This window comes from Streptopelia decaocto (genome assembly GCF_964273445.1).
Source record: "Streptopelia decaocto genome assembly, chromosome: 16".
Lineage (NCBI taxonomy): Eukaryota > Metazoa > Chordata > Aves > Columbiformes > Columbidae > Streptopelia > Streptopelia decaocto.
The window spans coordinates 4710451-4736038 of NC_138671.1; the positions used below are offsets into that span (position 1 = coordinate 4710451).

Genomic DNA, 25588 nt, shown 5'->3' on the forward strand with positions numbered 1-25588 from the left:
AGTCACGAGTGCTTCACCAGCAGCCACTCCAAGCCCTTTTTGCGTTGATTAGGCTGTTTACAAAACACTGTAAATTGCAGGAACGAACACACCGTTCCTTGGTTTCCTTTAATTATCCGTTTGCATGATGAATGAGCTGGTCCTCTCTTCAGCGTTGCTTTCGGGCAGAGGGGCCGCACAGCAGAGCGTGGATTTGCGTGGGATCTGCTGCGTGCAGTGGGCTCGGACCTTGGCAGAGCAGGAGCTCTCCCTGCGCCCCGAGCCCGGCTCTCAGACTTGGATTTTTCCATAGGAAACAGCACAGAAACTTTTCAAAGCATTTAATCCTCCCCGGCTCGGCAATGGGGCTGCCTGGAAAGGCAGAGGAGGAGCGGCGGCATTTCTTGCTTGCCCGCCCCCCCCCCCCGCATACCTTCCTCTTTCTTTCCCTTTTGACTTGGCGGATGAATTCCAGAGATGTTAATCCGCTCTCAACCCCTCGGTGGAGAATAAAACGTCCTTTCTGTGTGGGAGGAAGGAATTCATTCAAATTAATTGCGGGAAGGAGCGAGGAGCTGGGGGCGCGCATGAGGCTGTGCCGAGGGTGGGGTGAGCATCCTCCACCGCTCAGCGGTCCCCGAAAGGGAGGGAGGGATGGACAAGGGGACGGGGATATCCGAGGTGGCACAATCCTTCAATTCACGGCCGGAGGTCTCAGCCTCTGCCATGGCTGTAAAAATGCCAACCATGTGGTCTGTGGGCCAGGTCTTGGCGGCAGCGAGGGGCACAGCAAGCGAGTGGGGGGCGAAACAGCCCCGCTCAGCAGTTTTGGGGTGTTGCAGCCTATAAAGAGGAGGGAAGCGCCGTCCCGCCGAGCTGGGGTGACAGGAGCTGCGGGGTCCGTCCCGTCCCGGGGGCTTGAAAAGATGGGGCAGGAGTGACGGAGAGAGGAAAGGGTCTGAGCTGGAGCTGGTTCAGCCTGTGGAGGGTTCGTGGAGGTGAAGGTGGACGGAGAGGAGAGGAAGAGGAGAGGCCGCCGGGATGGGCCAGGCGCTGTTCTGCACGCTGGGAGGTCGGTGTGGCCATGGGATGGGGTTCACGCAGGGTGGTGTGGGCTCTGCCTCCCGTCCTGACCGTCACCTCCTCTCCGCAGAGCTCCTGGGAGCTGCCAAGCGCCTGAACGTGAACTACCAGGATGCAGACGGGTGAGTGATCCCCGGGCAGGGTGCTGGGTGCTGCTGCCAGCGCGGGCGGGTTGTTTTCCCCAATATCCAGTCGGTTCTGTAGCTCAGGGTGTCACAAAGCTTTCGAGGATGGCTTCTGAGCCCCAGAGAGCACAACAGTGTCCCAAAGGTAGGACAAACCCTGCAGAGGCACAGCCAGTGCCTGCCTGGGTCTGAGCTGAGGGTTGTGCTTGATCCTCCTGCAAAATCCTTTGTAAAGCTCTTCTGCGTCCCCCTCCATGGGGCTGGGGGTGAGAAGGGAGCACAGCGTGTCCTGTGGGGGGGGTAAAGCCCCGAGCACCCAGCCAGCCACGGCGTCTGCACGTGCTTGTGTCTGTTTAACATCCCAAGAACAAAATCCCTTCTTTTGGGTGGGGGTTAGAAAAAGAAAAGATGAGGTTGTCGAGTGACCACAGCATATTTGTGCAGCTCATCACTTCCAAAATCCAAGCACTTAATGAGCTGGGTACTGAGAGTTAAAGAAACCACAAAGGCCCATAAAATAAATAAGCGTGTTATTCTTATTGAATTAACTCTGACCTGTGAGTTATTAGCATTGTTTTATGTACTGTTGTTGTACCTAATTTCTACATGTTTTCTTTCCGAGGACTCTGTAGGAGGAGGTGTCTGTGATAAGTCCTAACAGGCCAGTAGGGGGTTGAAAATGTGCAGGATGGCTCTGTCTTAAAATAATACTGTGCAGATGGAGCTTAATAGAAAAAAAATGTCATAATAGAAGCAACGATCTGATTCTGATAAGGCACAGGGCTTGTGCTTGGGCAGCTCCAGGAGGGCTGCTGATGGGAACGGGGATAAAGGATCTGTTCCCCCTCACAGGGCCATGTTAACGTTTGGGATGCTAACAGCCAGGCGGCACGTTGGGGTTCACGGGGGCAGGGGAAGGGGATGGCGGGGAGGTGGGAGCAGCGCATGGGGAGCAGCGTGTACCCTGGCAGGTGAGTCGTGCTGCTGGCAGCCACCTCGGTGAGGCAGCGCCTTGCTCGTGGTGCAGAAACGCTGGGGCGGGCACAGGGACCCTGCAGGGTTGTCTTGGGTGGGTTTCGTACCCCCCACATTCTCACTTTGAGACAGAGGTTTGGGCATGGGCTCAGGGACATGGTGGATGCACTGAAGGAGGGAGCAGCCCTCTCTGCTGGGGTTAGGGTCCCTCCTGCAATGCCCAGAGGTGCCGTGCAGGGATTTGGGGGTGCCATGGGACTACAGGTTGGGAGAAGAGCCATGCCAGCCGGGTTGTGTCCCTCGCACGGGGCTGGGACACCACCAAGCCCATTGGAGCCCCAGGTGGGCACCATCTGGAGAACCCTGCGCCTCTCGGAGCGGCACACGGGCCAATCCTTGGCAGCACGGGGACCCCTCGCTCGGCCGTGGCCCTTCACGTGACAGCACGGGGGGAGCACCGGGCAGACAAGCCCCTTTCACAGCCCCGAGACACAGGGCTCTTTCATTACCCACAGCCTCCCACGCTGTGCCGTGGGCTCCCGGCATCCCTGCTGGCATGGGGAGGGGGCAGCTGGCAGAGGGGCCAGGAGTGGCCGCAGGGCCGGTGCATTTGCTGGACCGTGTGAGCAGCACGGCCTCGGGCTGCCTGACTGCGCTGCAGAGCGGCGAGATGCTCCTCTGCATCCCAACAGCTTGTCCCTGCACAGGGCAGGGCTGAGGGAGCCTCTCGCTGGGGTCTCGGGGGCCACATCCCTGTGTCCCTCGCTGAGCCCTGGGACATGGACAGCACAGAGGGATTTATCTCTGCTTTGCTGTGGGCAAACTGAGGCACTGGGAGTCAGGAGGGATGTCGCTGTGAGCAGCTGGTGACTGTCCCAGCCCTCAGCCTGTGTCCCTGTGCAGGTGGGGGCTGTAGGGACAGCACATTGGGGACGGGGGGTGGACTGACCCTTTCCTTGTGTCCCAGGTTCTCGGCGCTGCACCACGCAGCCTTGGGCGGCAGCCTGGACCTCATCTCGCTGCTGCTGGAGGCCCAGGCCACCGTCGACATCAAGGACAGCAATGGTAAGGGGTGACCCCCACCACGGCCCTCTGAGTGAGGCCAGGGGCCTCACCCAGCCCTGCTGAGCCCCGTTCCCCCGCAGGGATGCGTCCCCTGCACTACGCGGCCTGGCAGGGACGTGTGGAGCCGGTGCGGGTGCTGCTGCGCGCTGCCGCCTCCGTCAACATGGCCTCGCTGGACGGGCAGATCCCGCTGCACCTCTCGGCTCAGTACGGCCACTACGAGGTGGTAAGTGAGAGCCCAGAGACACCCACACGCCCTCCCGGGTCTCTCTGGGGTGCGCAGAAGGAAGCGCGGGATGATGCTGAGCCCCATGTACCACGTTGCTCCTCTGCAGTCGGAGATGCTGCTCCAGCACCAATCCAACCCCTGCCTCATCAACAAGGCGAAGAAAACCCCCCTGGACCTGGCCTGTGAGTTCGGGCGGCTGAAGGTGAGCACAGTGGGCTCTGCCCTGCACTGGGCACTTCTCCAGGGCTGGCTCTGGAGCTGGTGGCTCCTCCAGGAGCAAAGCGCTGGGTCCAGCTCCATCCACTATCCCCCCAGCCTGTGAGCCCAGCAGGCAGCACCTGCCTCCTCCTGTGGATCCTGAACCCAGGAGCTGTGGGATTTGCTCTCGACCTCGCGGCCGGGCAGCATCGGGCTGGGAGAGAAGCCAGGAGTCCTCGCTCCCGGTTCCCACAGCCTTCCCCCGCTCACCCTGGCTTTGCTCCCGTTTAAGCACAGCGAGGCTGAGCTGGCTAATCCCTGCAAGCCCTGAGCACCCGGCCCCACTCGGCTACTCAAGGTCCCTGGCACGGCTAGCGGGGACAGGGCCACCCCATGCTCTGGAGACCCTGGACCAGCCAGCACCACACTGCTGGGCTGGAACATGGCCAGCCAGACTGTCCCGTGCCCCACTGAGGAGGGGACCAGGGGGTTATTCCCATTTTTGGAGTATCTATAATGTCTGCAGCTATAAACAGGGCAGTAAAAATAACTCCTCTGTGTGTCTGGGCTGCCCTGAGATGCTGAGAGTCACTCTGGGCTTGGAGAGACTGGAGATTTTTAGGGCTTGGTCTGAAAAGTCTGATTATGGAAAGACTATTTCTGGCTACTGTGACCTTTTATGGCCCCTCGCGACGGTGTGGCCCCTCCAAGCTCCGGCCAAGCCCTGAGGCTGTGGATGGATTGGGGCGGCAGGATGGGGAGCAGAGGGCTGGTCCCGAGGGCGAGCGCGTCGCTGGGAGGGTGTGGGTGGGGGTACCTGCACCCCCCGCTCACCCCTGAGCCCTGTGCAGGTGGCCCAGCTGCTGCTCAACAGCCATCTGTGCGTCGCCCTCCTGGAGGGACAGTCCAAGGATGCGACTGACCCCAACTACACCACCCCGCTGCACCTGGCAGCCAAGAACGGGCACAAGGAGATCATCAGGTAACCCCCCGCCAGCCCAGGACACTGCCCCGTCCCCAAAAAACCCATCGTGGCTTCAGTCCTGCTTCCTCCCAAACCTACCTCCCTGCTGCAGGCTTGGGTCCCGTGTCCCCAAAGCCTCAGCAGTGCAAGGGGGTTTTCCCCTTCCCATCACGAAGAAGCTGATCACCCGGCCCTAATGTCCCTGTCCTCTCGTTGATGCCTCTCTCTCTGTCCTACCAGGCAGCTGCTCAAGGCCGGGATCGAGATCAACAAGCAGACCAAGACGGGCACGGCCCTGCACGAGGCCGCGCTCTACGGCAAAACTGAGGTGGTGCGGTTGCTGCTGGAGGTGAGTGCGGTGGGGACAGGGCTGCACGGGGGGACAAGCTTTTGGGGCTCAGCCATCACCCCTTTCCCCTCGGTCCCTCTGTCCCTTTGGGTCCGGCGGCAGCCGCGGGGTCCGGTCCTGATCTTGTCCCCTCCTGGGCAGGGTGGTGTCGACGTGAACATCAGGAACACCTACAACCAGACAGCGTTGGACATCGTGAACCAGTTCACCACCTCGCACGCCAGCAAGGACATCAAGCAGCTGCTGAGAGGTGAGGTGGGGCTGGTGCATGGCCGGGTGCTGAGAGGGGCTTCTTCCCCCTGGGATCTGCCCGGGGCTCCCAGTGCTCCTGAACAGCCTAAACCAGCCTCTGTGAGCATCAGCATCCCAATCTCATCAGACTTAGACATGCCCCTGTGCTCTGTGTGGGTAATGTCCAGGGATCAAGTCCTTCCTGTAGTATTAATGTTCTTTTCTCCCCTTTCCTCGCTCTTGTTTTCTCCTTCTGCCTTCCCCAAACTGCTTTCTTTCTTCCCTGCGCTCTGGCACCTCCTTTCTTCCCTCCATCCCTTGTCTTCAGAGGCATCAGGAATCCTGAAGGTCCGAGCTTTGAAGGATTTTTGGAACCTACATGATCCGACTGCTCTCAACGTCCGGGCAGGAGACGTCATCACGGTGAGGCTGCTCCCTGCTCCCCGTCCCCCTGCCCCGCCACAGCCCCCGGTACCAACCCCATCCCTCTCGTCCCCGTGGCAGGTCCTGGAGCAGCACCCGGACGGGCGGTGGAAGGGGCACATCCACGACGCTCAGAAAGGCACCGATCGGGTTGGGTACTTTCCCCCCTCCATTGCTGAAGTCATCAGCAAGCGAACAGGTCTGTGGCTGTCCTGGGCACACCGGGGACAGTCCCCTGTGTGAGACCATCCCAGCCTTCCCAGCACCTCCTGTAGCACAGGTCCCCGCAGCCCTGGCTAGCGAGTGGGGAGAGGGACGCAGGTTGGGCACAGGGGGTTGTGCCCTCGGTGGGGTGGCAGTTTGGGGCTTGAGGCTGAGCTTCCCCCACCCTGGCCCTGCGTCCTGCACGAGCTCTGACCACGTGTGTTTTGTCTTTGAATGCAGGCATGGTTGTCCCCCGCGTGGCACCCGCGCACCAGCGCCAGGGTTCCCCGGTCGGGCCGCAGCTCCTCCCCGATGAGTGTCCTCACCAGGCAGCCCCGAGCGTCCCAGCGCCCTATGGCCACCTCACCCTAACCCGGACGGCCCCGGGCCCTGACAGCTCAGGTCAGGGGTGCAGCTGGGGAGGGAGAAGGGTCCCCAGCCCTGCCCGTGCCGGGGGACGTGGGGGGAGACTCTCCTTCCACCTCCTGGCAGGGAAACAGCCACACAAGAGGGAGCAGCTGCAGGGAAAGGGAGTTTAGCGGAGCCCATAGAGCAGCCCCTTCCCTCCTTGTGTCCTCAGCCAGGCCATGTCCCCATGTCCCCTTCATGTGTCCCCTGCCAGCCCCTGTCACCCTGTCTGTGCTGTGCATGCCAGGAGGCGGGAGGGAGTGATGTGTCGTCTGTGGCTGGAGGGATTATGCGGGAGACTGGTTTTTACTGGCATTGCTGTGCCCTGTGTCAGCCCTGGGGCATAGCTGACGTCCCCCTGCCTGTCCCCAGCAGCAGGAGACAGGAACAGCGTGGGCAGCGAAGGCAGCATCGGCAGCATCCGCAGCGCTGGCAGCGGCCAGAGCACTGAGGGCACTAACGGGCAGAGCACCAGCATCCTCATCGAGAACGTCAGGGTAGGTGCCAGCGCCCGCTCCCCCCGAGCTGCTCCCCCAGGTCTGCCAGGCTGGAGGGGGAGCCCCAGCACCTCCTCACAAAGAGGGGCCTGCAGGAGCCGAGCATCCTCCACCAAACACCTGTTTGCTGCCAGGACTCAGCAGGGGGATGCTCTTGGGGGGTCCCCAGTTGCCCCCCCATAGCACAACTGGCTTTTTTGAGTGGAGCTGGAGGCTGTGGTTGGCATGACACAGCATCTCCACTGTGTCCTGTGTCATCTGAGGGGAGAAAAAGAGCCCTGGGCCAAAGCCTGCCCAGATCTCTTGCTGGTGGCCAGCCTGTCACCGGGTGAAGCTGTGCCCAGGGGGGTGTGACAGGGCTTGTCCCCAGAGCGGGGGTCCCTCCGCTCACTGCTCCTCTCCCCAGCCGCTGCCTTCCACCGGCGACGACCTCCAGCAACACCTTTTGGGATCGGAGCCGCGCAATGGGCAGTTGACTTCCACGGCAGGTGAGGGATGTCACAACTCCGTGGGGCCTTGGGGACAGCTGTCCTCCCCGGCCCTGGGGGCTTCTTGCTGCTCAAGTGCCCCCATGACGGTTCTTCTCTCTGCCAGGGCCACAGGGCCACCAGACCCCCGGCAGCTGCCCCCCTGGAGACAGGGTCTTCTCCCACCAGTTCTTGCGGCCTGAGCAGCTCCTAGAGGGGAAGGTAACTGGGTTAACTGGGGACCTGTCGGGAGAGCCGCGTTTGGGGCTCTCAGCCCAGCTCTCACTGCACTGGGGACACAGGGAACTAGGTCTTGAGGACACTGGGGATGGGTGGGATTGCCCAAAGAGATCCTGTCATCTTGCCTGGAGCAGCCAGGTCCTTCCAGCCCCTGCAGCCCCCGTCACGGGCTGCTCTTCGCCCTGTCCGCTCCCCAGGACGCAGAAGCGATTTACAACTGGCTGAGCGAGTTCCAGCTGGAGTCGTACACTGCCAACTTCCTCAATGCCGGCTACGATGTCCCCACCATCAGCCGCATGACCCCGGAGGTAAGGACGGTCCTTCACCCCACGGCCAGCACCCCCGAAGCTGCCCGCAGCGGGTACCCCGTGCTCCCCGTACTGCTAGCGACCACAGCCGTGCTCTGTTCGCATTAGGATCTGACGGCCATCGGCGTGACCAAGCCAGGCCACAGGAAAAAGATCTCCACCGAGATTGGGCAGCTCAGCATCGCCGAGTGGCTGCCCAACTACATCCCGGTGAGTCCCTGGCACCAGGGCTCTGGTCCAGCACCCTCTTTTGCCCAGGTCTTTTTTCTGACGTGTATTATTAACCCAGGACAGGGCAGGGGCAGAGTCTGTAGGTAAATACATGCTGCAACAGCCTGTGTTAATGTAGTCAGAGAGACCCCAAAAATGCCGTCTCCTGGCCAGAGAAAGGTTGAAGGTGCTGCCCATCCCTCACTGCTCACGGCAGCGTCTTCATGTTCTTCACAGGCTGACCTGATGGACTGGCTCAGTGCCATTGGGTTGCCCCAGTACCACAAAAAGCTGGTGAACAATGGCTACGACTCCATCACCATCGTGACGGACCTGACGTGGGAGGATCTGCAAGAGATCGGCATCAACAAGCTGGGTGAGTCCGTGCCACCATGCTGGGGTGGCCCAAGGTAGCCGAGTTTCCCACCCAGGTCCCCACACCCTGACCTCCCTTCGTCTGGGAGGCGCAGGTATGTCCTGAGCACGCAGAAAGGGCGGTTTGTGGCAGGCTGGAGCGCGCCGAGCCAGGTGGACGCCAGGCGTAGTTTTTCTCCTGCTGTAGGCAGGGTTTGGATAACCTGGAGGCCTTTGCCCTGGTTGGTGACATGACCATGGCCATCAAACAAAGGGTTTGGGGGCTGGAGCCGACCTAATGCCCCTTTCCTTTTGAAACCTTCCTGCAGGTCACCAGAAGAAGATCATGTTGGCTGTCAAGAAGCTCAGGGACCTCCGCAAAAGCCTCAACCAAGCCGAAGCAACTCTGGCAAGACGCAAAGTCCCTGGTGCCCTGGACATTGTCACCATCGAGTCTCTGGAGAACGGGGAGTGCCAGTCCCCACACACCCCCAAAATGACAACCTTCCAGGACAGCGAGCTCAGCTACGAGCTCCAGACGGCCATGTCCAACAGCTGCCACGAGACACTGGGCATCAAGAGCAGCCAGGGGATGTCACGGAGCCAGGAGAGCATCGGGGTGCGGTCCCGGGGCTCGGGGCACTCGCAGGACAACGTGCTGTCCCGGCGCCTCTCCAGCCCCTCGCAGGAGAGCCTGGGCAGCGGGGAGAGCAGCAGCAGCAGCGGCCAGTCCTGCGCGCCGCCCCGCAGCAAGGAGAGCCCGGCCAGCCTGCCAGCTCGGCCCAGCCCCGAGCCCTATGGGAAACTGGTCTCCCCTGAGGGGCTGAATGGCTTGAATGGCTACACCAACGGCGGGGGCAGCCCTCTTAAGGAGAGGAACCTGCCCGAGGGCACGGATCAGCACACCCGGCCAGTGGCTCAGAAAAGTGCCGGGGCACCAACGGTCACCCCCTGTACCTCTCCCCAGACCCCCAGCAAGGCGACAGCCCCATACGTCTTCATGTACCCGCACGTCTCCTTGAAATCCCCTACAGCCCCTGCCCAGCTGGGAGCGGAGCAGCCCAAGACCCTGGCGCACCCCTATCCCTCCGTCTCCCCTGGGCAGAAGAGCAGCCTGCAGACATCGGCCCAAAAAGCCTTCTCCTACCTGCACAGCCAGTGCGGCCCCACAGAGCCGCCCGCCGTGCCGCAGCCCGTGGCCGGGGAGCAGCACAACGGGGGCGAAGGCTTCAAGTACAAGAAGCGATCGCACAGCCTGAACCGCTATGCGCTGTCGGACAGGGAGCACGAGGAGGAGGAGGGGGCGCCCACCAGCACCCTGGGCTCCTACGCCACCCTGACGCGGCGGCCGGGCCGCAGCCAGATGCCACGGGCCTGTCTGCAGACGGACAGCAAGGTGACCCGCAGCCAGTCCTTCGCCATCCGCGCCAAGCGCAAGGGCCCTCCGCCGCCGCCGCCCAAGCGCCTCAGCTCCGTGTCCAGCGCCCTCGCTGCCGAGGCAGATGGCGATCAGCCCCCCGACCCCCAGCAGCAGCCCGCAGCCCCCCAGGACGTGGCTGACGTGGGTGCTGGCCCTGGTGATGCTGGTTGTGTCAGGACCGTGAAGAGCCTGGCGGCTGCGCTGGAGGGGACGTCAGGGGCAAGTCCAGCCAAGCCCCTTCTGGCTCCAAAACCGCTGCACGTGGCTCAGGACCGCCTCTCCAGGGCAGACGTGGACGATGAGTCTGACAAAGGCTATGATGCCAGCAGCACCGCGCTTTCTGACACCAGCAGGGACCCCTTTGAGAGCAGCAAGCCACGGAGACGGACACTCAGCGAGCCCAGTGCTCCCATGACGGAGGCTGCGCAGGATGGGCGGGAGGACGCCTGCTCGGACACGGAGGAGGAGGCCAAGCCAGGGGTCTCCTCCTCATCCTCCCAGAACAGCTCCAGCGAGTGCATCCCCTTTGCAGAAGAAGGCAACTTAACCATTAAACAGCGGCCAAAGCCCGCTGGGCACCCCAAGGCTGACGTGGCTGCGATGGACACAGAGCCTGGTTCCCAGCCGGCAGAGCCCCCCTGCTCTGCGGGGAAGGAGCCAGCGGTGCCCGCTGCTGCCAAGGAGCCGCCTGTGCTGGAGTTCAACCTCACCGAGTCGGACACGGTGAAGCGCCGGCCCCGTTTCAAGGAGCGGGAGCCGCTGCAGGCAGTGCTCAAGGCGTTCAGCATGGCGGGGCAGGCCGAGGGGGGGGGCAGCCCCGCGCCCCAGTACGCACAGGCACAAGCGGTGAGCATCGTGGGCCCCGCCATGCCGACACCGGTGCCACAGGCCGGGCTGGCCGGGGATGCGTTTGACGATGACAGCATGGAGTTCAGGATTGCCGAGATAGAGAAAAGCATCTTGTCGCTGGAGAAGGGGATCAAGAAGGCACCAAGCCCCACCAAAGCCCCCAGCCCTGTGGAGCTGCTCAGCACCACCGTGGTGAGGACACCTGCGCCAGGTATGGGGGCTTTTGGGGGTGTCCCCAAGGCAGCGGTGGAGCCTGAGTCTCCCTCCTGCCCGGCTGGGCCGGTACGGGAGGTGAGGGGGACGTGTGCCACCACGTGCCACGAGTCCCCTTCCTTCACAGACGTCCCCGCCAAGCACACCTCTGTGGCATCCACCAAGCTTGTCTTCTCCGGGCCCAAGACAATCTACCAGCAGGTCCTGCAGCCCTCCCGCCACACCGTTGTTCCCTGGGTGGCCGCCGAGGCGGTGCCAGATGTGATCGGGTCGCTGGCCGGTCCCAGCTCGCTGGCGCTGGAGACGGGCGGCAAAGCGTCGGCGAAGCCTTTGGCAGCTGCCCCGGGGGCCGCGCTGGCCCAGCAGCGGCTGGAACAGACCAACTCCACCCTGGCCGCCGCGCTGCAGGCAGCCGAGAGGAAGATCACGACGGAGGAGGCAGAGAGGTGAGAAAGCACCGGGACAAGGGAAACGCTGGGGTTGGAACTGGGAAGGCCCTAGCGAGGGCAGGCGAAGGGCTGTGTGCGGGCACACGCGTGTGCCACACTGGGTCACACCAGGAGGGTTGTGTCCAGCCTGGCCAACCCCACCCCATCAGCACCTGAGGCCGTTGAGCGATGTTCTGACTCTGTCCCTTTCCTCCCCAGCCACCCCAGGGCCGTGCACTCAGCCAAGAACATCCTGGAAGACATCAGCAACATGTTCGATGACCTGGCCGACCAGCTGGATGCGATGCTGGACTGAGACTTGCTCCCTCCTTCCCCTCCTCGCCTCCGGCTGCTCCGCCAGTGCCCTCCAGACGGGGGGAGAGCAGACCCGGCACCGAGTGGTGCCTTCGGGTCTCCCCAGCCACCTCCATCCCAGCACTCTGCGCCGCGCTGGGAACGCAGCCGCCCCTCCTGCCCACCCAGCTCCGTGCCACACGCGCCGGCGCGGCCGCGGGCCGGTTTCCGAGGGGGTCAGGCCTTTCCCACCGGACTGGCAGCAGGAGGAGAGCGCAGAGGGGCTGCACACGCGGTCCTGGAGGCCTCGGAGAAGCCCTCACATCCTTGCACAGAGCCAAGGAGCCTCCACAAGGGACCTTTTTCCTTCCCCGCTGCATTGCTGAGTCCTGCCTCTCATTATTTATCCCCTGCCAACAATGTGTCAGAAGAGAGACCTCCCCATGCAGCCGCCACCGAGCTGGCTATTTACTGAGCAGATCCGAACCCCAGCAAGGCCTGACAGCAGCTAAAAGAAGACAGGGCTTGTCGCAATTTGGCAGCTTGCAGAGCGAGAAGGAACCTTCCTGCTTTATTTGTTGCTTTTCCAAATGCGTCAGCGTCAGGGCGGCGTGTAATCCAAGTGGATGGAAATCCCTCCGGTGGGACCCGCGAACCCGAGACGGGGCTGGCGCAGCCTGCGGAGCAGCGGACGCTCTGCCGGACACGAGACCTCCCTGCCCCTTCCCAGGGCCGTGAGGATGGTGACGGCAGTGCCGAAGGCCCCTGCGTTTGTGCCAGTCCGCCTGGATCGTGCTGCTAAACGCAGGCTGCCCTCTGCCGACACCGTGCCGATGCAAACCTCCACCCCACGGCTGCCAGGGTGAGGTAGCAGCATGGTTAGCGCTTCCCTCCCACCCCATCCCTTTTTTTGGGGAGAAAATGGTCCGTTTTCCCAGTCGCGCTCCCTGCGGGGAGCTGCTGGCACAAACTCCGCCGTGAGGGTTGTTGAACAGTAGCAGCGTTTGGGAATCTGTGGGATGTTTCTGTGACCCCGCGCGCACCGGGAGCTCAGCTCGGCAGCGGCTCCGCGCGGTCGCAGCCCCGTGGCCGGGGAACGGCAGCGATAGCTCGTCTCATCCAAGCGGTAGGAACGGCTGCATAGCTCCAAGACAGATGTCTCTAGCAGGATCTGTTCAGTAGTGCATGTCTAAATATGTCTAAGAGCCCCGAACTTGGCTTGCGCTCGGCATGCCAAGCACATGAAAGCATCGGAGCACCAGAAGGGAACCTAAGATTGTGCTGAAGTGCCATTTGCTACAAAAATTCCAAACAAAGGGAAAAAAAAAAAAATTCCACATATTCCCCCCTTTTAAAAAAATCACCAATGCAAACTGGAGAGGGAGAAGGTGGCCGAAGAGGTGGTTGTTTCCCAGCCTTTTTGGGAGTTTGCGATGGGATCGGCTCTGCAGCCCCTCGTCCCCACGGGGGAGCAGCCCCTGGGAGCTGCCAGCCTGGCTCTGGGGCTCAAATACATTGAAAAACCCTAAAAAAAAGAAATCACATCATTGGCTGGGACTTGAGGTCAGTTTGAGGTGGTTCAGACCCCTCTCTCCCATCTAGTTGGTTGCTCTGATTTATCTATCACATTGAGTGTATTTAAGTGACCGTGTCTGACAGGCAAGTGCTACGTCGTGGACCCGATTGTTTTTCAATAGCTACAACCAGTGGCACTTTATCAAAAGGTTTGCAGAAACCTTTTAAAACTGATTTTTTTACTCTCATGAGTCAACCTGGGACAAGCCCAATTATTTTTTTCCAATGTTGATAAACTGTAAATGTTGGTTTTTTTTTTTTAAACGCCAATGTATATATTTTAAATGTGATTTATTATATATATATTTACTAACCAGAACTGCAAGTCTTGTACTCTAGGGTCAGGGATGAGGACACTGGGGTGGAGCTGTCGCTGTCTGAGCCACCTGAGGGCAGCACCACGCTGCTCTCATTGCCAATAAGGGAACTTAACATTTGATTTTGCAGAAGAATGCCTATTTTTTAAGGTCTAGATCTCTATTTTGAAGCTACTGTACGGAGTGTAAGTTATGTACACTGCAAGTGGGACTAACTGACCCCGGCTGCACCTGCTCCATGCAGCAAGACAGTGAGGGGAAAAAATAGCCCGTGTAATCACCAGACTGACAACAGATTTTAAACCATCTGCTCTGTTTGTGTTAATCATGTGTTTTGTTTTCCACTAACATCCATTAAGACTAAATTCTATTAAACAGTGGGGCATATTTTACCCTTTTGATAGTTTTGCCTAGTTGTGTCCTTCGTGTCAAATCGCACAAGCTTGTCTCCTGCTCTAAGTTCATGGAGGATCAGCTTTGTCCTGCCCCTCGAGTGCTTAAGATCTGGGTTTCCTCGGATAATCTGCCCTGGGTTAATGTTCAGTTTGAGTTTTACCACCACGGCAGTAACGCGGTGTAAGAGTTGGAACAAACCGTATTTGCCTGACCATCGCCATCAGGAACAGATGTCCTGCTAGTGCTTCTCCATCCCCCTTGGTGACCAGAGCACGGCCACGGTGACACCAGCTCCTGCTTTGCTCAGAACAAGAAGCCCGGGCCTCCTCACCTTGCCACGCTGCTGTTCTCCAGCACCGCGGTGCCCGTCCCAGCTCAGCACCGCGTTGTTCCCCAGCGGGTTTCACGCTGTCACACCTGGCAGGGCCGGCGCAGTGTCTGAACAACCACCTCGCTGCACCTGGGTCCGGGAGACCGCGAGGGAACCGGACTGTTGTTCTGTAGGAAGAGGCAGGTGGAGCTGGACAGATTTGCCCAAAGCTGAGCAGAAAGTAGGAAAAAGTGCCAGGATCCAGGTCCCGGGAGTATCAAGCTCTCAGGCTGTGTCCCTACAACAGGTGAGCCAGGTAACTCCCCTACAATGGGTAACTTGGACCCTATGACACACAATTTTATCTCCTCTCTTTGCTGGGTGCGAACGCTCTCCTGCTCTCACTGGGTGTTATCCAAGAGAATCATATATTGCCATTCATACACTGGATGCATGTGGGTCTGGGTTTGTTTCCTTTTTTTTTTTTTTTTAATACAATTTACAAGTTTTAATACAAATCAAATATTTTTTACATACATCCCAAAAAATTTAATATAAAATATACACCATTTAAAAACATCTTGATGTAGGAAATTTCTCTCTGAAGCCGTGCATGCTGACCCTTGGACACCTCAGTGGCCGAGGGAAGGGTGGCATTGGCAACACCATCCCAAAGGCTCATTTGTCCGCCTCGGCTCCCTCCAAGCTTAGCAGGGGAAGGAGGGTGCAGGAAAATAACGATTTGTGATCGCCTGGAGAAGGAAACCTTGGAGGTGCCTCCTCCAGAGCAAGGTGCAACCAGCAGGAAGCCCCGGTATCTGCTGCCTTTTGTCACCTACCACAGTTAATGGCAAGAGCTGAGGGCTGGGGGAAGGTTTCTCTGCAGGAAGAGCTGCGAGCAGCTCGGTGCTGCCTCTGCCTCCAGCTCGGCTTGGCCACAGCGGAGATTAGAACCCCCTGTGAGCTGCCCCTGCTTTGCTCTCCTTCCAGAGCCGCAGCAGGAGCAGGGTATTGCTCAGACACACAGGACTGTGCGTGCTCCGGTTCTGCTGAAACGTGAGGAAGACGAGGTGGAGCAGCAGGGCAGAGCTGGGGGTCCCAGCCAGCTCCCTGCCTGCCAGGGAAGGACCAGCACCCCTTTGTTAGTCTCGGGGGCCAAAGGGGAAGTAAGAGCCCTATATTGTAGTGTGTTAATATTGGGAGCAAAAATAGTGCCAGGATTTACCTGCTTTGGCCAGTTTTTAGAACTAAGCAGGGAGTCAACATCTCCATGAGCTGCAAATATTCCGGTATCCAAGCCCGTGTGCTCCTGTGTGGCCCCTGACTGTCAGCCCCCAGCCGCACCAGTGTTCCCAGTGCAGCAGGGGTCTGTTCCAAGCTCGAGAGCACATGTGCCACACTGGGGCAAATCACAGTTTGCAGCAGCTCTCAGGGGAAGGCATCCCCCACTCAAACGAAGAAGAGACCTCCAGAAAAACAGGGAACAGAGGTGAGAGCGGCAGCATGGAGGAGAGAGACTTCCAAACACTATCACAGAAAGATATGAGGAGGGGGGTTTCCCTGGGCCTTGGAGAGCAAGTACTGGATGCAGCACAATCCCAGAGCTGGGGAAGGAGCCGCTGTCCAGCCCTGTGTTAGTCACAGCCGCAAGACACAGATATCCCACCTGCACAGACGTCCCCCTCCCTCCACAGCAGGATAGGCAGGTCTCAGGGTTTATCTCTAGCTATGCCCCTCTCAAACAGGCATTTTACTGAAGCGGAACAGCAACTCGAATCACAAAAAGGAGGACAGTTATAAACCTCTTTGGGGGTTGTCAAAGCAGATAAGAGCTGGTTCAACAGGGCTGGCGGAAGCTGAGCCATGCTGACTCCCAGCAGGCAGAGCTGCCCTCGCTCTGCACCAGATCCCTCAGGTCAAACGCGGACAGCTTTTCTTAAAACCCTGTCTCATCCCTCTTCTCTTGAAGCTCTCAACAGCTGGCATATGGTGGAAGCAACAACGCTAGAGGGCAGGTCTGGTCCAGCCTTGGCCTGGCACCCAGGAGAGATGGCTCCTTCCCTCCAGGACACAGGGAGGTAGGTGAGGGCAGGCACACACATGCATCATCCAGGAGAATGTGCAGAGATGGAAAAACAAAATGGGTTTAAACCTTTTGTTTCAGAAGCCCCATGTCTCCCCTGCCGGCCCCGGATTCTCCTGTCAGGTCCAGCAAACCCATCTGCTCACACAGAGGGAAGGAGTCACTTCATTTCAGCGTCACCATTATCCTAACAAAAACCTTTAGTAACAAATAAATAAAGGAAGAGCAGCCTGAACAGCCTCCAGAGCTTGCAGGCTCTCTTGAGAGCACCCTAGCAGGCTGGGGAGGGGCTGCATACCTGCTGGGGGATCTTGACAGCAGTGCCCTGCCTGCGGCCCCCTGGAAGGTGCTGATGGAGTTTTGCAAGGAGACTGCCTGGCTTGCATGTGTGAGGGAAAACTCCCCGAGGCGTTGGTGCAGCCACTCTCCCAGTGCAGCGTACAGCTCTGTGGCCCTGGCTCCAGGGAACTTGAGCTGGGAGGGTTTAAAATGGTGAATTCATGCCCAGCTTTGTTTCAAACTGCAACTTCTGTCGCTTTTGGTAACGGACCCGGACCCTGGAGAAGGGAGAAGAGAGTCAGCATGTGGAGGGGTGAAAGGCAAACAAGGCTGTGCAGCTCCAAAAAGCAGGGAAGCCCTGGCCTGAGCCCTGTGGTACACTGGGAGGGGAATCGAATTCAGAGAAACCCATGGTCTCAGTTCTACCCCATCCAGCCAAGTCTGACACACACAGCAGAAAAAGGTCCAGAAGCCCTTCCCATGAACAGAGACAGCGGCTGTGTACCCATCGAGGTTCCCTGTTATCCCTGCTGCTTTTCCTCACCAACCCCTTTCCTGAATCAATGCTCACTAGCGTTAACTCCCAGCTCTGGCTGCTCCCTGTGCTACAAAGAACAGCCAGTCGCTTTGCCTGCTATTAATTATTGGCTTCAGCCACTTCCCGTGAAAATGAGTCCCACAGTCCAGGCACTGTGTGAGGACGTACTTCCTCCACTGTGATTCAATGCCTCTCTGTCCTCATGGGATGAGATGGAGAGAACAGCCCACTCCAATTCCATACTAGTATTTCATAGACCTTGGCTGTCTCCCTCTCATTGGTTTGAGATAACGAAATTTTGGCCTCCCTTCCTGCTCCCAATCACTGCCCTGACCCTCTTTCCTGCCCTGTGCTTCCTCCCTGAGAGGTGGAACGTGAGCTTGCACACCACAGCCAGGTGATTTACACAATGCAATCATATTTTCCTTTTTATTCCCCACCCTGTTCCCTGTGCACCATTTTTCTGCAGCTCAAAGCCAGGCTGGAGTGAGGCTCCAGCCCTTTCTCTACCCTGTACCTGATTTCGTGCAGCTTGACAATCTCATTGATGATAACCACAAGGACCAAGGAAAGAAAACCCAGGAGCCATGAGACCGGAGAGATGGAAACGTGGTTAAAGGTCAATGAAGAATTGAGATTTTCCCAGAGTTTCAGGTCCAGGACAGTCTGTGCCACTTGCCCCAGCAACCTAAGATCATAAACAGACACAGCAAATCTCAGTGGAGCCAACAAGCTTCCCCAGGATCTGTAGATCAGGGTTCAGGCCCTGTAACACTCCTGAGTTTACAACAGAGACCTTTCACTAATTCAGCAGTGGAGAACAATTGCCATGTCCTATCATGTTCCTCAGCACCAGCAAACTGGTGCTGGAGCAGGTCTAGAGCCCTCCTTCCTCCAGCGTTGTGGAATTGCCTCATCAGGGCTGGGAATACTCACACAACAGCCACAGTGAGTGTCCACCACCGGTTGGAGAGGGGGCTCTTCTTCCACAACGGCTTGGTGCGATGGACGTGGGTGATGGATATGAACACTAAGGGGACAGATGGAAGAGGGGGTTATCTAGCAATACACACAGATACAATGCTTTACAATATACACCAGCCACTGTTACTCCAAAAGGATATGGGGTTTATGTCCCTGAAACCAACCTTTAATCTGAGGTCCTTTTAGACCAGACTCCACAGCCACACCGAGTCCCCAGATACGTAGGGTGTGAGGAAGGCAGTAGTAATACAGCACAGCCTTACTCACTGCGGGGGTCCCAGAGGTGGTTCACAGCCTGGCAGACTAAACCAGTGCAGGCAAAGGACCAGAACTAGGGAGCAGGGAGGTGGGAGATGCCCTTTCCTCTGGGTCACTGCAGGCCTGCACCAGTGGCAAACTCCAGCCTGGAGAAAGCTATTTAGCCAGAGACCCAGAGCTGGGTGCACAGGACACAGCATTTGCTCAGCTTTTGCTTGGGCTCTTCAAAACTGCATTTCCCACCCGCCAGGCAGAGCAGCCCTGCCTAACCTCAGTGGTCTGAAGGACACAAACCAATAATGCACACCACCTCTCTGCAAAGCAGAGCTGCCTGTCAAATCAAGAAGTGTTTCTGTTGGCCTGGACACCCCCCACATCTCAACATGTGATGCTTTGCCTGGCATCAAGGCACAGCACCCCATGACATGGCGGAAAGAGAGCAGAGACTCTTTAAGGTTGTCAGAGAGCAGCTGGACCTGCTCTGCCAGGCAATTGTGTGCAGGTGATGAGGGTCAGCCAGGAGCTGGCTCCCCCTCCTTCCAGAGGGTTTAAAAAGGCTTCCAGCTCCAAGAGAGTCACAGCTGCACCAGTGCTATTTGGGTGAAGGAAATGGGGTGCTTCACAAAATAGCAGCAGGCATATAAGGACTTTGGAGGCGCAGAATACTTTTGGAGAGCTGCAGGATGCTGCAAGAAGGCAAAGAGGGATGCTGCTCTTCTGGGGAGACTGGAAAGGAATCAGCACTTTGCCAGGTTGGTAAAAGCTGAAGAATCAGCTCTGAATGTGCTGCCTTTAATCAGTTAGGGCAATGTTTAGTAAGATAAGGGGCGGATAGGCTACTGCACTGTCTGCTTTGACCATGGAGTTTGTGCTCTGGCATAGGGGGCAAAGAAAGAGGCAAAGGATGCAAGTTTTTGCCCAGAGTGGGGAAGGGGAGATCTGGGAACAGGGACTTACCTGTGTGTAAAACAATCAGGCCAGCTGTGAGCTTCTGGGCTACAAGAAGAGCATTGGAAAATGTCCCAAACCAGTCAGGAGCACCATCAGCATTGCTAGTAAATGAGAAGACACAGGAGAGAAGTCACCAGTGAGGACTTATGGTCTGGTCTGTTCCCACCAGGGCCATGTTCTCCTCTGATAGCTGAGAGAACCAAGTGTGAGCTTGGAGTCAGGCTGTCCGCAGGGGCAACAGTGAGCAAGTGCTCCAAAGATGCAATTGTCAAGGCTATAGGGAGAGCACCCAGCCTGCTGTATAGCTGTTATAGCTGGATCATGCAAGAGTCTGAAGGTTGTTAGAGGGGAATCAGCCCTGCCTGGGAAGGGCAAGAGTCACAGGCCCTGTGGGGTGAACAGAGTGTGTGCCAGGCTCAGTTCCTCACCTGTGCAGCATGATGGAGGAGCAGGCTGTGAAATTGAGGCTGGTAGCGTTCACCTCTTTGCAGGACTCGTGCAGTGTGAACCCAAAGCAGATGAGACAGGAGCAGATGGTCAGGCTGAATTTCAGCAGGAAGCAGAACAGGAAATAATGCTGAGTCTGTGAAGAAGGGAGAGGTGTGGGGATGACATGGGCATGTCACTCGCCCAGCATCCCCCACATGAACCATCAGGAACCAGTGGCTGCAAAAGACAAGCTGTGGTACAGATGAGATGCTGCACTGAGGATCTGCCCTGTGGGTGTGCTGGTACTAGGGATTCCCTTCCTGTCCATGACAGGCTTCTGGATCACACAGCTCATGCCATGATCAGTTTACCAAGGCATCTGGGAAGACACAGGGCCTCAGCTATGCATTAATGCTGGGACAAAGCAGCAGAGAAAAATACATGAACAATTTTGATCTGATGGGTCACTTACCTTCTTAGGAATGGAAGTCAAGTTTTTTCCTGTTGCCATGGTCATGATGGAGCTGTGGGGAGGCTTGCCCAGGAGTGAGATGCTGCAGAAAGGTAAGTTAATCTCTCAGTGGCAAGCTCAAGTACCAGAGCTATTTCTTTTTTAGATTTTTGTCAAACATTTGAACCCAAATAACCTCCTTGGACTGCTTGGAGCATGAGCATTTGTCTGGTTACTGCCTTAAGCGTATGCTGTAAAAGGTGTCATTCACGGCAGGTGCAGGCAGGGAGAGAGGTGATCTCCATGTCTGATGGGGAAAACCCCCCATGGTACCTTGGCCTCTGCCTGACACTCCAGGTTGTCCATCACACTCCAGGCAGTGCAACATTATCAGGATTACAAGATGATTTTTCTGCTGGAGGTTCAAGCCACAAGAAAACAGCAGTTTGCATGCAGGACTAACACAGCTGTACACAAATGCTCCTATTTGCATTTCCAAGCATCTTGCTAAAGCAGGTGCTTGCAGTAAACCTTACAGCTGCCTTAGCATGCTGTGGCTGATGTCAGCTTTCTTTTATCATGGACACAGTGAGGCTGGGGGACTGGTCTGTACATCCTGTGGGTGGGAGGCAGGAGATTCCACCCTGTCTCATAGACTCACCTGAGCAGTGGGTAGCAGAAACAGGAGAGCCACACGATGTCTGTGGTGCTGAGGATGGGGGGCAGCTGCACCAGGCAGGAGAGGAACTGGACGGGAACAATCCAGAGAGAAGAGCATGAACAGTGCTGGGATAATCTAGATATTTAAGACACCACCATCCTCTCCCAAAACACTGGGATGAGCTCGTAACTAAGCTGTGTAAACCCGACTGAAGGCCACCTTCCTCTCTTGTGAGGCTGCCCCACTGCAGCCACCCACATCCATGCTAGCACTCCTGTCCTCTGAGCTAAATGCTGTCCCGAGGCAGGCCAGGACTCACCTGAATGACAACCAAGGTCAGCTGGCACTGCAGCAGGAAGAGGAAACACTTGCGGATCCCATACGTTGCATGCCTGGCCTGGAAGGAAGCACAAGCCCTCAGAGCCCTCGTTGTGATGGGAGCAGTTATCGGCCAAGAGCAATTATTGGCAGGCAGGGGCAGAACATGGGGCCTGCAGGGGAAGTGGGAGGGGAGAGGATCCAGACACACTGTAAGCAAAAGGGGAAGGTATCCTGTCTAGATGCAGAGGCTGTGAAGGCAGAATTTAGCCAAAAGCTACGTTTGTTTAAACCTCCTGGCTTTTCTGGGCTAACACTTCTCCTTAGTGCTGCGTTGTTGTCTGGCTAGGGATCTGTGCAAGTTTATACTTTATCCAGTTGAACAATATTCATGTTCTGTTGCCACAAAGCACCATTCCCAAACCATCCCCTACACCTTGGACCAGCAGGGCAGGAACAGCATTGCTGTTGTGCTTCCTGAACAAAAGGACAGGAGACATGAGAAAAGCTAATGCTGGCAGCTTACTGTAGGCAACTTGATATGAATGTTCACATCAGCTCCTGGCTTTGCTCTTTGTGAGCTGCAGGCAGTGTGGTGAGTACTAGAGAGGGGATAGGCCTGGCTTACCTGCTCTATCAGCCTGATGATGCTGGTACTCTCCTCTTGGCGGAAGGACATGGAGCAAGGCAGGCTGTTGAGCTGCCCTGAGAGCTGCAGTGGGGTGAGCTCATCAGAGACGTGTGTCATGGTGGTGCTGGTGGTGTAGCCAAAAGTCTCCCAGGAGCAGCGAGATGGGTAGAGAGGGTCCAGTGCTATACTGCAAGGACAGCACAGCAGCATTAGTGAAAGTCCTCATTCCAGAGGAAAAACTACATTTCACTGCAGCCCAGCTTGTAGAGTTGCGCTGTGCCACCTCTGTCTGCCTTGCTGGTAGAGAAGTCCTGAGCTGTGACATGAGTTTAGGATCAATCTCCCTAGACTTGCAGTTATTCCCAGAGAATAACAAACATTTGGGTTTGTGGCTCAATGTCAACAAACTGGTTGATTCAGAGGGGCCCTTCCACTGTTTTACCCAATAAGAAGCATTTGTAATGCCAGCTGGTGCACAATAGTTCAGCATGCAAGAGTAATGGCTTCCTCTCAAAGATGGAGAGAAATATCACTGTGTGTCAAGAGACCTAAGTAATCAACCCACCCAATACCACCCAAATGTCCCATATGGAGACAAATACAGCTAATAATGGACAAAGCAATTGCGAGCATCTCCCTGCATGATCCACAGGTCTGGTGTGACCTGTGGCTGAGCACTCACTAAGCTGGAGGACTGGATCCTGCCCCACCTGATATCACTCTGCAGGAAGAGGCAGCTGTTCCGCAGGTTGGCAGAGCTTCCCAGACAGCAAGTCACCTCCCCGTACTCCTGCATGATCTTGATCATCTCACACATGGCTGCAAAGGGACAGAAGGAAAAACAGTGTGTTATTTCATTATGCACACAAAGATAAATGTGTCACACACCCTTTCCAGTCTGGATAACAAGCAATTAGATCTTTTAAAGTCACTCCAACTGATATTCATCAGTCATGTCTGGTGAGATCCAAAGTCAAAGTACACAATTAGATTGCTAATTAATTGCAGTCCAACTGCCCTGGATCCCTGTCTCCTGTAGGAATTGAATTCTGATTCACAGAACTGTGACCCAGAGATCTGCACCTCTAGCACATCTTTTTCTGACCAGAGCTGTATGTGTAGCCTGGGTACGTAACACAGATGGCTTCAGCATCAAATGTCCTTGTTAGATAAGAGCAAAAATTAAATAAACCTAAATAATTCAAACCTTAAATATTTTAAATCTTGCTCAGCAGCACATCACTACTGTTCTAAGTCTAAAGGGAATATAATAAACCACTCTAAAAGCAGTGCCATGTTTGGCCATGCTCAGAACCAGCCCCTGTTCCTGCGCTCCCACCAGCCTCCATCAATCTTTTTATCAACATCCTCCCAGGGCCTCTAAATCAAAGCTGCTGTTTGATCAGATTTTTCTTCTGTAGCTCTGTGCACAGTGTTCTGTGTGTATATGTATTTTCTAGAATGCTCCAGGCAAAAAAGAAAATCCAAACCCACTCTCTGCAGATTCCTGTGTAAGCAACTTATCTAAATGACTGGTGCACCCGGATCTGCAGCACAGCGAGGGGTCAGATGAAGTGAGAAACTGTCACTTCTGTCAAAAAGGGAGAGAAAATCTACTGGGTGCTGAATGTCTGGGCGGACTGAGCTGTGACTGGTTCTCACTGGCACTCTGTAAACTGTGCCCAGAGGTACAAAATGTAGACTGGACAGGTATTAGCCAGCTGAACACTCAGCCTCTTTCTTAAATAAAATCGTATCTCTCAGAGAGATAAGGAAATCTTGTCCTTACTGGTCTCTGCAATCAAAAACTCTGCAAAGCAGCAGAAGGTGTTAATAGCAACTGCCAGAGGAAAATGCTTCTGGGAAGTGATTTCTGAGTTATATAAGACAGCGAGAGTTGCAGAGATCAAAGTCTCCTAGCACACTGATAATGCTTATTTAATAAAAGGCAGTAGCATTTTGGATGTTTGCTTTTGTGTCTCTTCTGAATGCAAATTGAAAGGAGTTGTTCTTAATCCAATCCTGTAGCTAAGGAACAGCTGCATTAAAACAAAGCTGACACCTGGCTTCCCACAGGTAGCAACAGCAACAATAATATCAAAATGCCCTTCTAGATTTCCGGACTGAATCCTCTTCCCTTCACCCATGTCCGCACCCAGATGAGCCAGAGCAAGTGGATGAGGCAGGTGTTAACGGGGAGGAGCAGGACAGAGCCAGGCTGTGTGCCACTTACTCTCCGGAGTGCAGTCTGTGAAGAGGGGCACCAGCAAAGGCACATTATCTATGTTCTGCAGGTGAGGTCTCACCTGGTGGATCCCCCGTGGGAGTTTGGCCTGAAAAAGAGAAAGAAAAGACTAAGCAGGAGAGTGTGTGTGAGGGAGGGGCATTTCAGTGGGAACTGTCGAAACGAGAATTATGATTCCCAGAATTATGCACCTTCAAGATCGGACACAAATTGACATCCTTGAAGACAGAAGGTGGCTTTCCCAAGCCACTGTAGAATGTCTTCTGTTGAAGTTCTACACTGACACGCCAAGCTGCCTGTGTTCACCCTCAAGGTGTGTAAGATCAGCATGATAAAACAGTGCTTGAGAATTTCTAAGGACTGTGTGCAGAATATAGTCAGAGAATATGTGCTGTCTCCCAGCACCTAGATCTCCTATTTCAATTGCAGCCGCACCAATACACAGCAAGGGGAGGGTTCTTCCTTTCTATAAACAGGCCTAATAGTTGTTTTTGTTTTGGTGTTTTGTGGGTTTTTTTGTGTTGTTTAAATCTGCATCTCTCTTTGATATTCCTGTAACCTTTGCTGAGCATGTCTGAGTTCCTTATGAGGCAGGAAGAGCTTGTCCTGCACTCTGAGTAATGGGCAGCACCAGCTATAGCTTATATGTGGAGGAGAGAAAAAGTTCCTTCTGTCCCACATTCCCACTCCCTGCCCAGCACAGATGTGGCTCTCAAGATCACCCCACGTGTGGTCATTTCTATTCCTAAACTCCAGAGAAAATAAATGTTCAGCAAAAGTAATTGTATGAGAGAATCCCAAACTTGCTGAGCTCTAGATACCCAGCTGGAAGGGGTTGGGGGGAATGGGGAGTCCCAAAGAAAACCAGTCAGTCAGTTGGCTTCAAAGAGAAATTCCCTCTGGGAGTAATGAGTTGATAGTGCTGACCATGACGACAGCACAAGGTGTATAGGGAGAGGTGGCCTCACCCTGTTACAGTCCTCCAGGAAACTGGGGATATCGCTGTCTGTTGGCTGAAAGCTGATGAGATCGGAGTGCCCTTCCTCTTCCATCAGCAGAAGCCCCTCCACATCATCTCGAGAAACTGGAGCAGAGAGAAACAGCAGAAACAATAAGCACAAACCTGCCTCTGCCACCCACATGGTATAGTCACGTGGCACTGCAGAAGCCAGGAAACATGAGGCCTGATTTTCTAGGTTCGCAACACTTGGATCCCACTCAATCATCTAAAATGCAGTATTTTCAGATGACTAATCTGCTCAGAGGTAGATTTGTGAGCCCAGTCTCTGCTCTTTTGAGACACGATACTTTAACTGTTCTGCTCTCTTTTTTCTTCTAGGGGAAGAAGAGAGTTAAGCAATCCCACCTGAAGTCAGAGAAAAGAGTAACACACAGGTAAGAGACTCTCAGTGGCTCGACCAGGGCCCCAGCAAGACCCAAAAGCACTAATGAGCCGTTGTAAAATCTTGGCAGCTGGTGCAGAGAAGGATGTTTGTTTCCAAAAACTATGTTAGTGACTGGGTAGAAAGGCTATATGTGTACAGCTCTCTCACTCACACACACACACACCTCAGGCCCATCCAGTTTTGTGCTCAGAGCTCTGAAGGATGAGGTGTCTGGTGAGGACACAGGAACCTATGAAGGGGTTT

At 56.0% G+C, this 25588-nt stretch overlaps 2 protein-coding genes across 16 annotated transcripts in view; one reads left to right on the forward strand and one right to left on the reverse strand.

Moving 5' to 3' along the window:
• CASKIN2 (CASK interacting protein 2) overlaps positions 1-13808 on the forward strand; it is a 33707-nt gene extending 19899 nt beyond the window's left edge. For 2 of the 13 annotated variants that reach the window (XM_082066841.1, XM_082066837.1), the window contains 18 exons: positions 1133-1184; positions 3130-3227; positions 3308-3453; positions 3563-3658; positions 4506-4636; positions 4859-4967; positions 5109-5217; positions 5527-5621; positions 5703-5820; positions 6066-6227; positions 6606-6730; positions 7137-7218; positions 7325-7419; positions 7635-7745; positions 7854-7955; positions 8193-8331; positions 8639-11237; positions 11439-13808. In XM_082066841.1, the coding sequence (XP_081922967.1) occupies positions 1133-1184; positions 3130-3227; positions 3308-3453; positions 3563-3658; positions 4506-4636; positions 4859-4967; positions 5109-5217; positions 5527-5621; positions 5703-5820; positions 6066-6227; positions 6606-6730; positions 7137-7218; positions 7325-7419; positions 7635-7745; positions 7854-7955; positions 8193-8331; positions 8639-11237; positions 11439-11535 (4466 nt within the window). In that variant the 3' untranslated portion in view covers positions 11536-13808. Of the gene's footprint in view, positions 1-398; positions 589-649; positions 1052-1132; positions 1185-3129; positions 3228-3307; positions 3454-3562; positions 3659-4505; positions 4637-4858; positions 4968-5108; positions 5218-5526; positions 5622-5702; positions 5821-6065; positions 6228-6605; positions 6731-7136; positions 7219-7324; positions 7420-7634; positions 7746-7853; positions 7956-8192; positions 8332-8638; positions 11238-11438 lie in introns of those variants that run through there. The other 11 variants (XM_082066844.1, XM_082066836.1, XM_082066834.1 and 8 more) reach the window with 11 other exon arrangements.
• A 712-nt stretch (positions 13809-14520) lies between these two features.
• TMEM94 (transmembrane protein 94) overlaps positions 14521-25588 on the reverse strand; it is a 46666-nt gene continuing 35598 nt past the window's right edge. For 2 of the 3 annotated variants that reach the window (XM_082066847.1, XM_082066848.1), the window contains 12 exons: positions 24908-25023; positions 23928-24027; positions 22405-22513; positions 21692-21881; positions 21065-21142; positions 20746-20831; positions 20106-20187; positions 19633-19787; positions 19211-19305; positions 17948-18041; positions 17529-17699; positions 14521-16751 (listed from right to left, as the gene is read on the reverse strand). In XM_082066847.1, the coding sequence (XP_081922973.1) occupies positions 16679-16751; positions 17529-17699; positions 17948-18041; positions 19211-19305; positions 19633-19787; positions 20106-20187; positions 20746-20831; positions 21065-21142; positions 21692-21881; positions 22405-22513; positions 23928-24027; positions 24908-25023 (1349 nt within the window). In that variant the 3' untranslated portion in view covers positions 14521-16678. The remainder of the gene's footprint in view (positions 16752-17528; positions 17700-17947; positions 18042-19210; positions 19306-19632; positions 19788-20105; positions 20188-20745; positions 20832-21064; positions 21143-21691; positions 21882-22404; positions 22514-23927; positions 24028-24907; positions 25024-25588) is intronic. The other variant, XR_014185500.1, reaches the window with a different exon arrangement.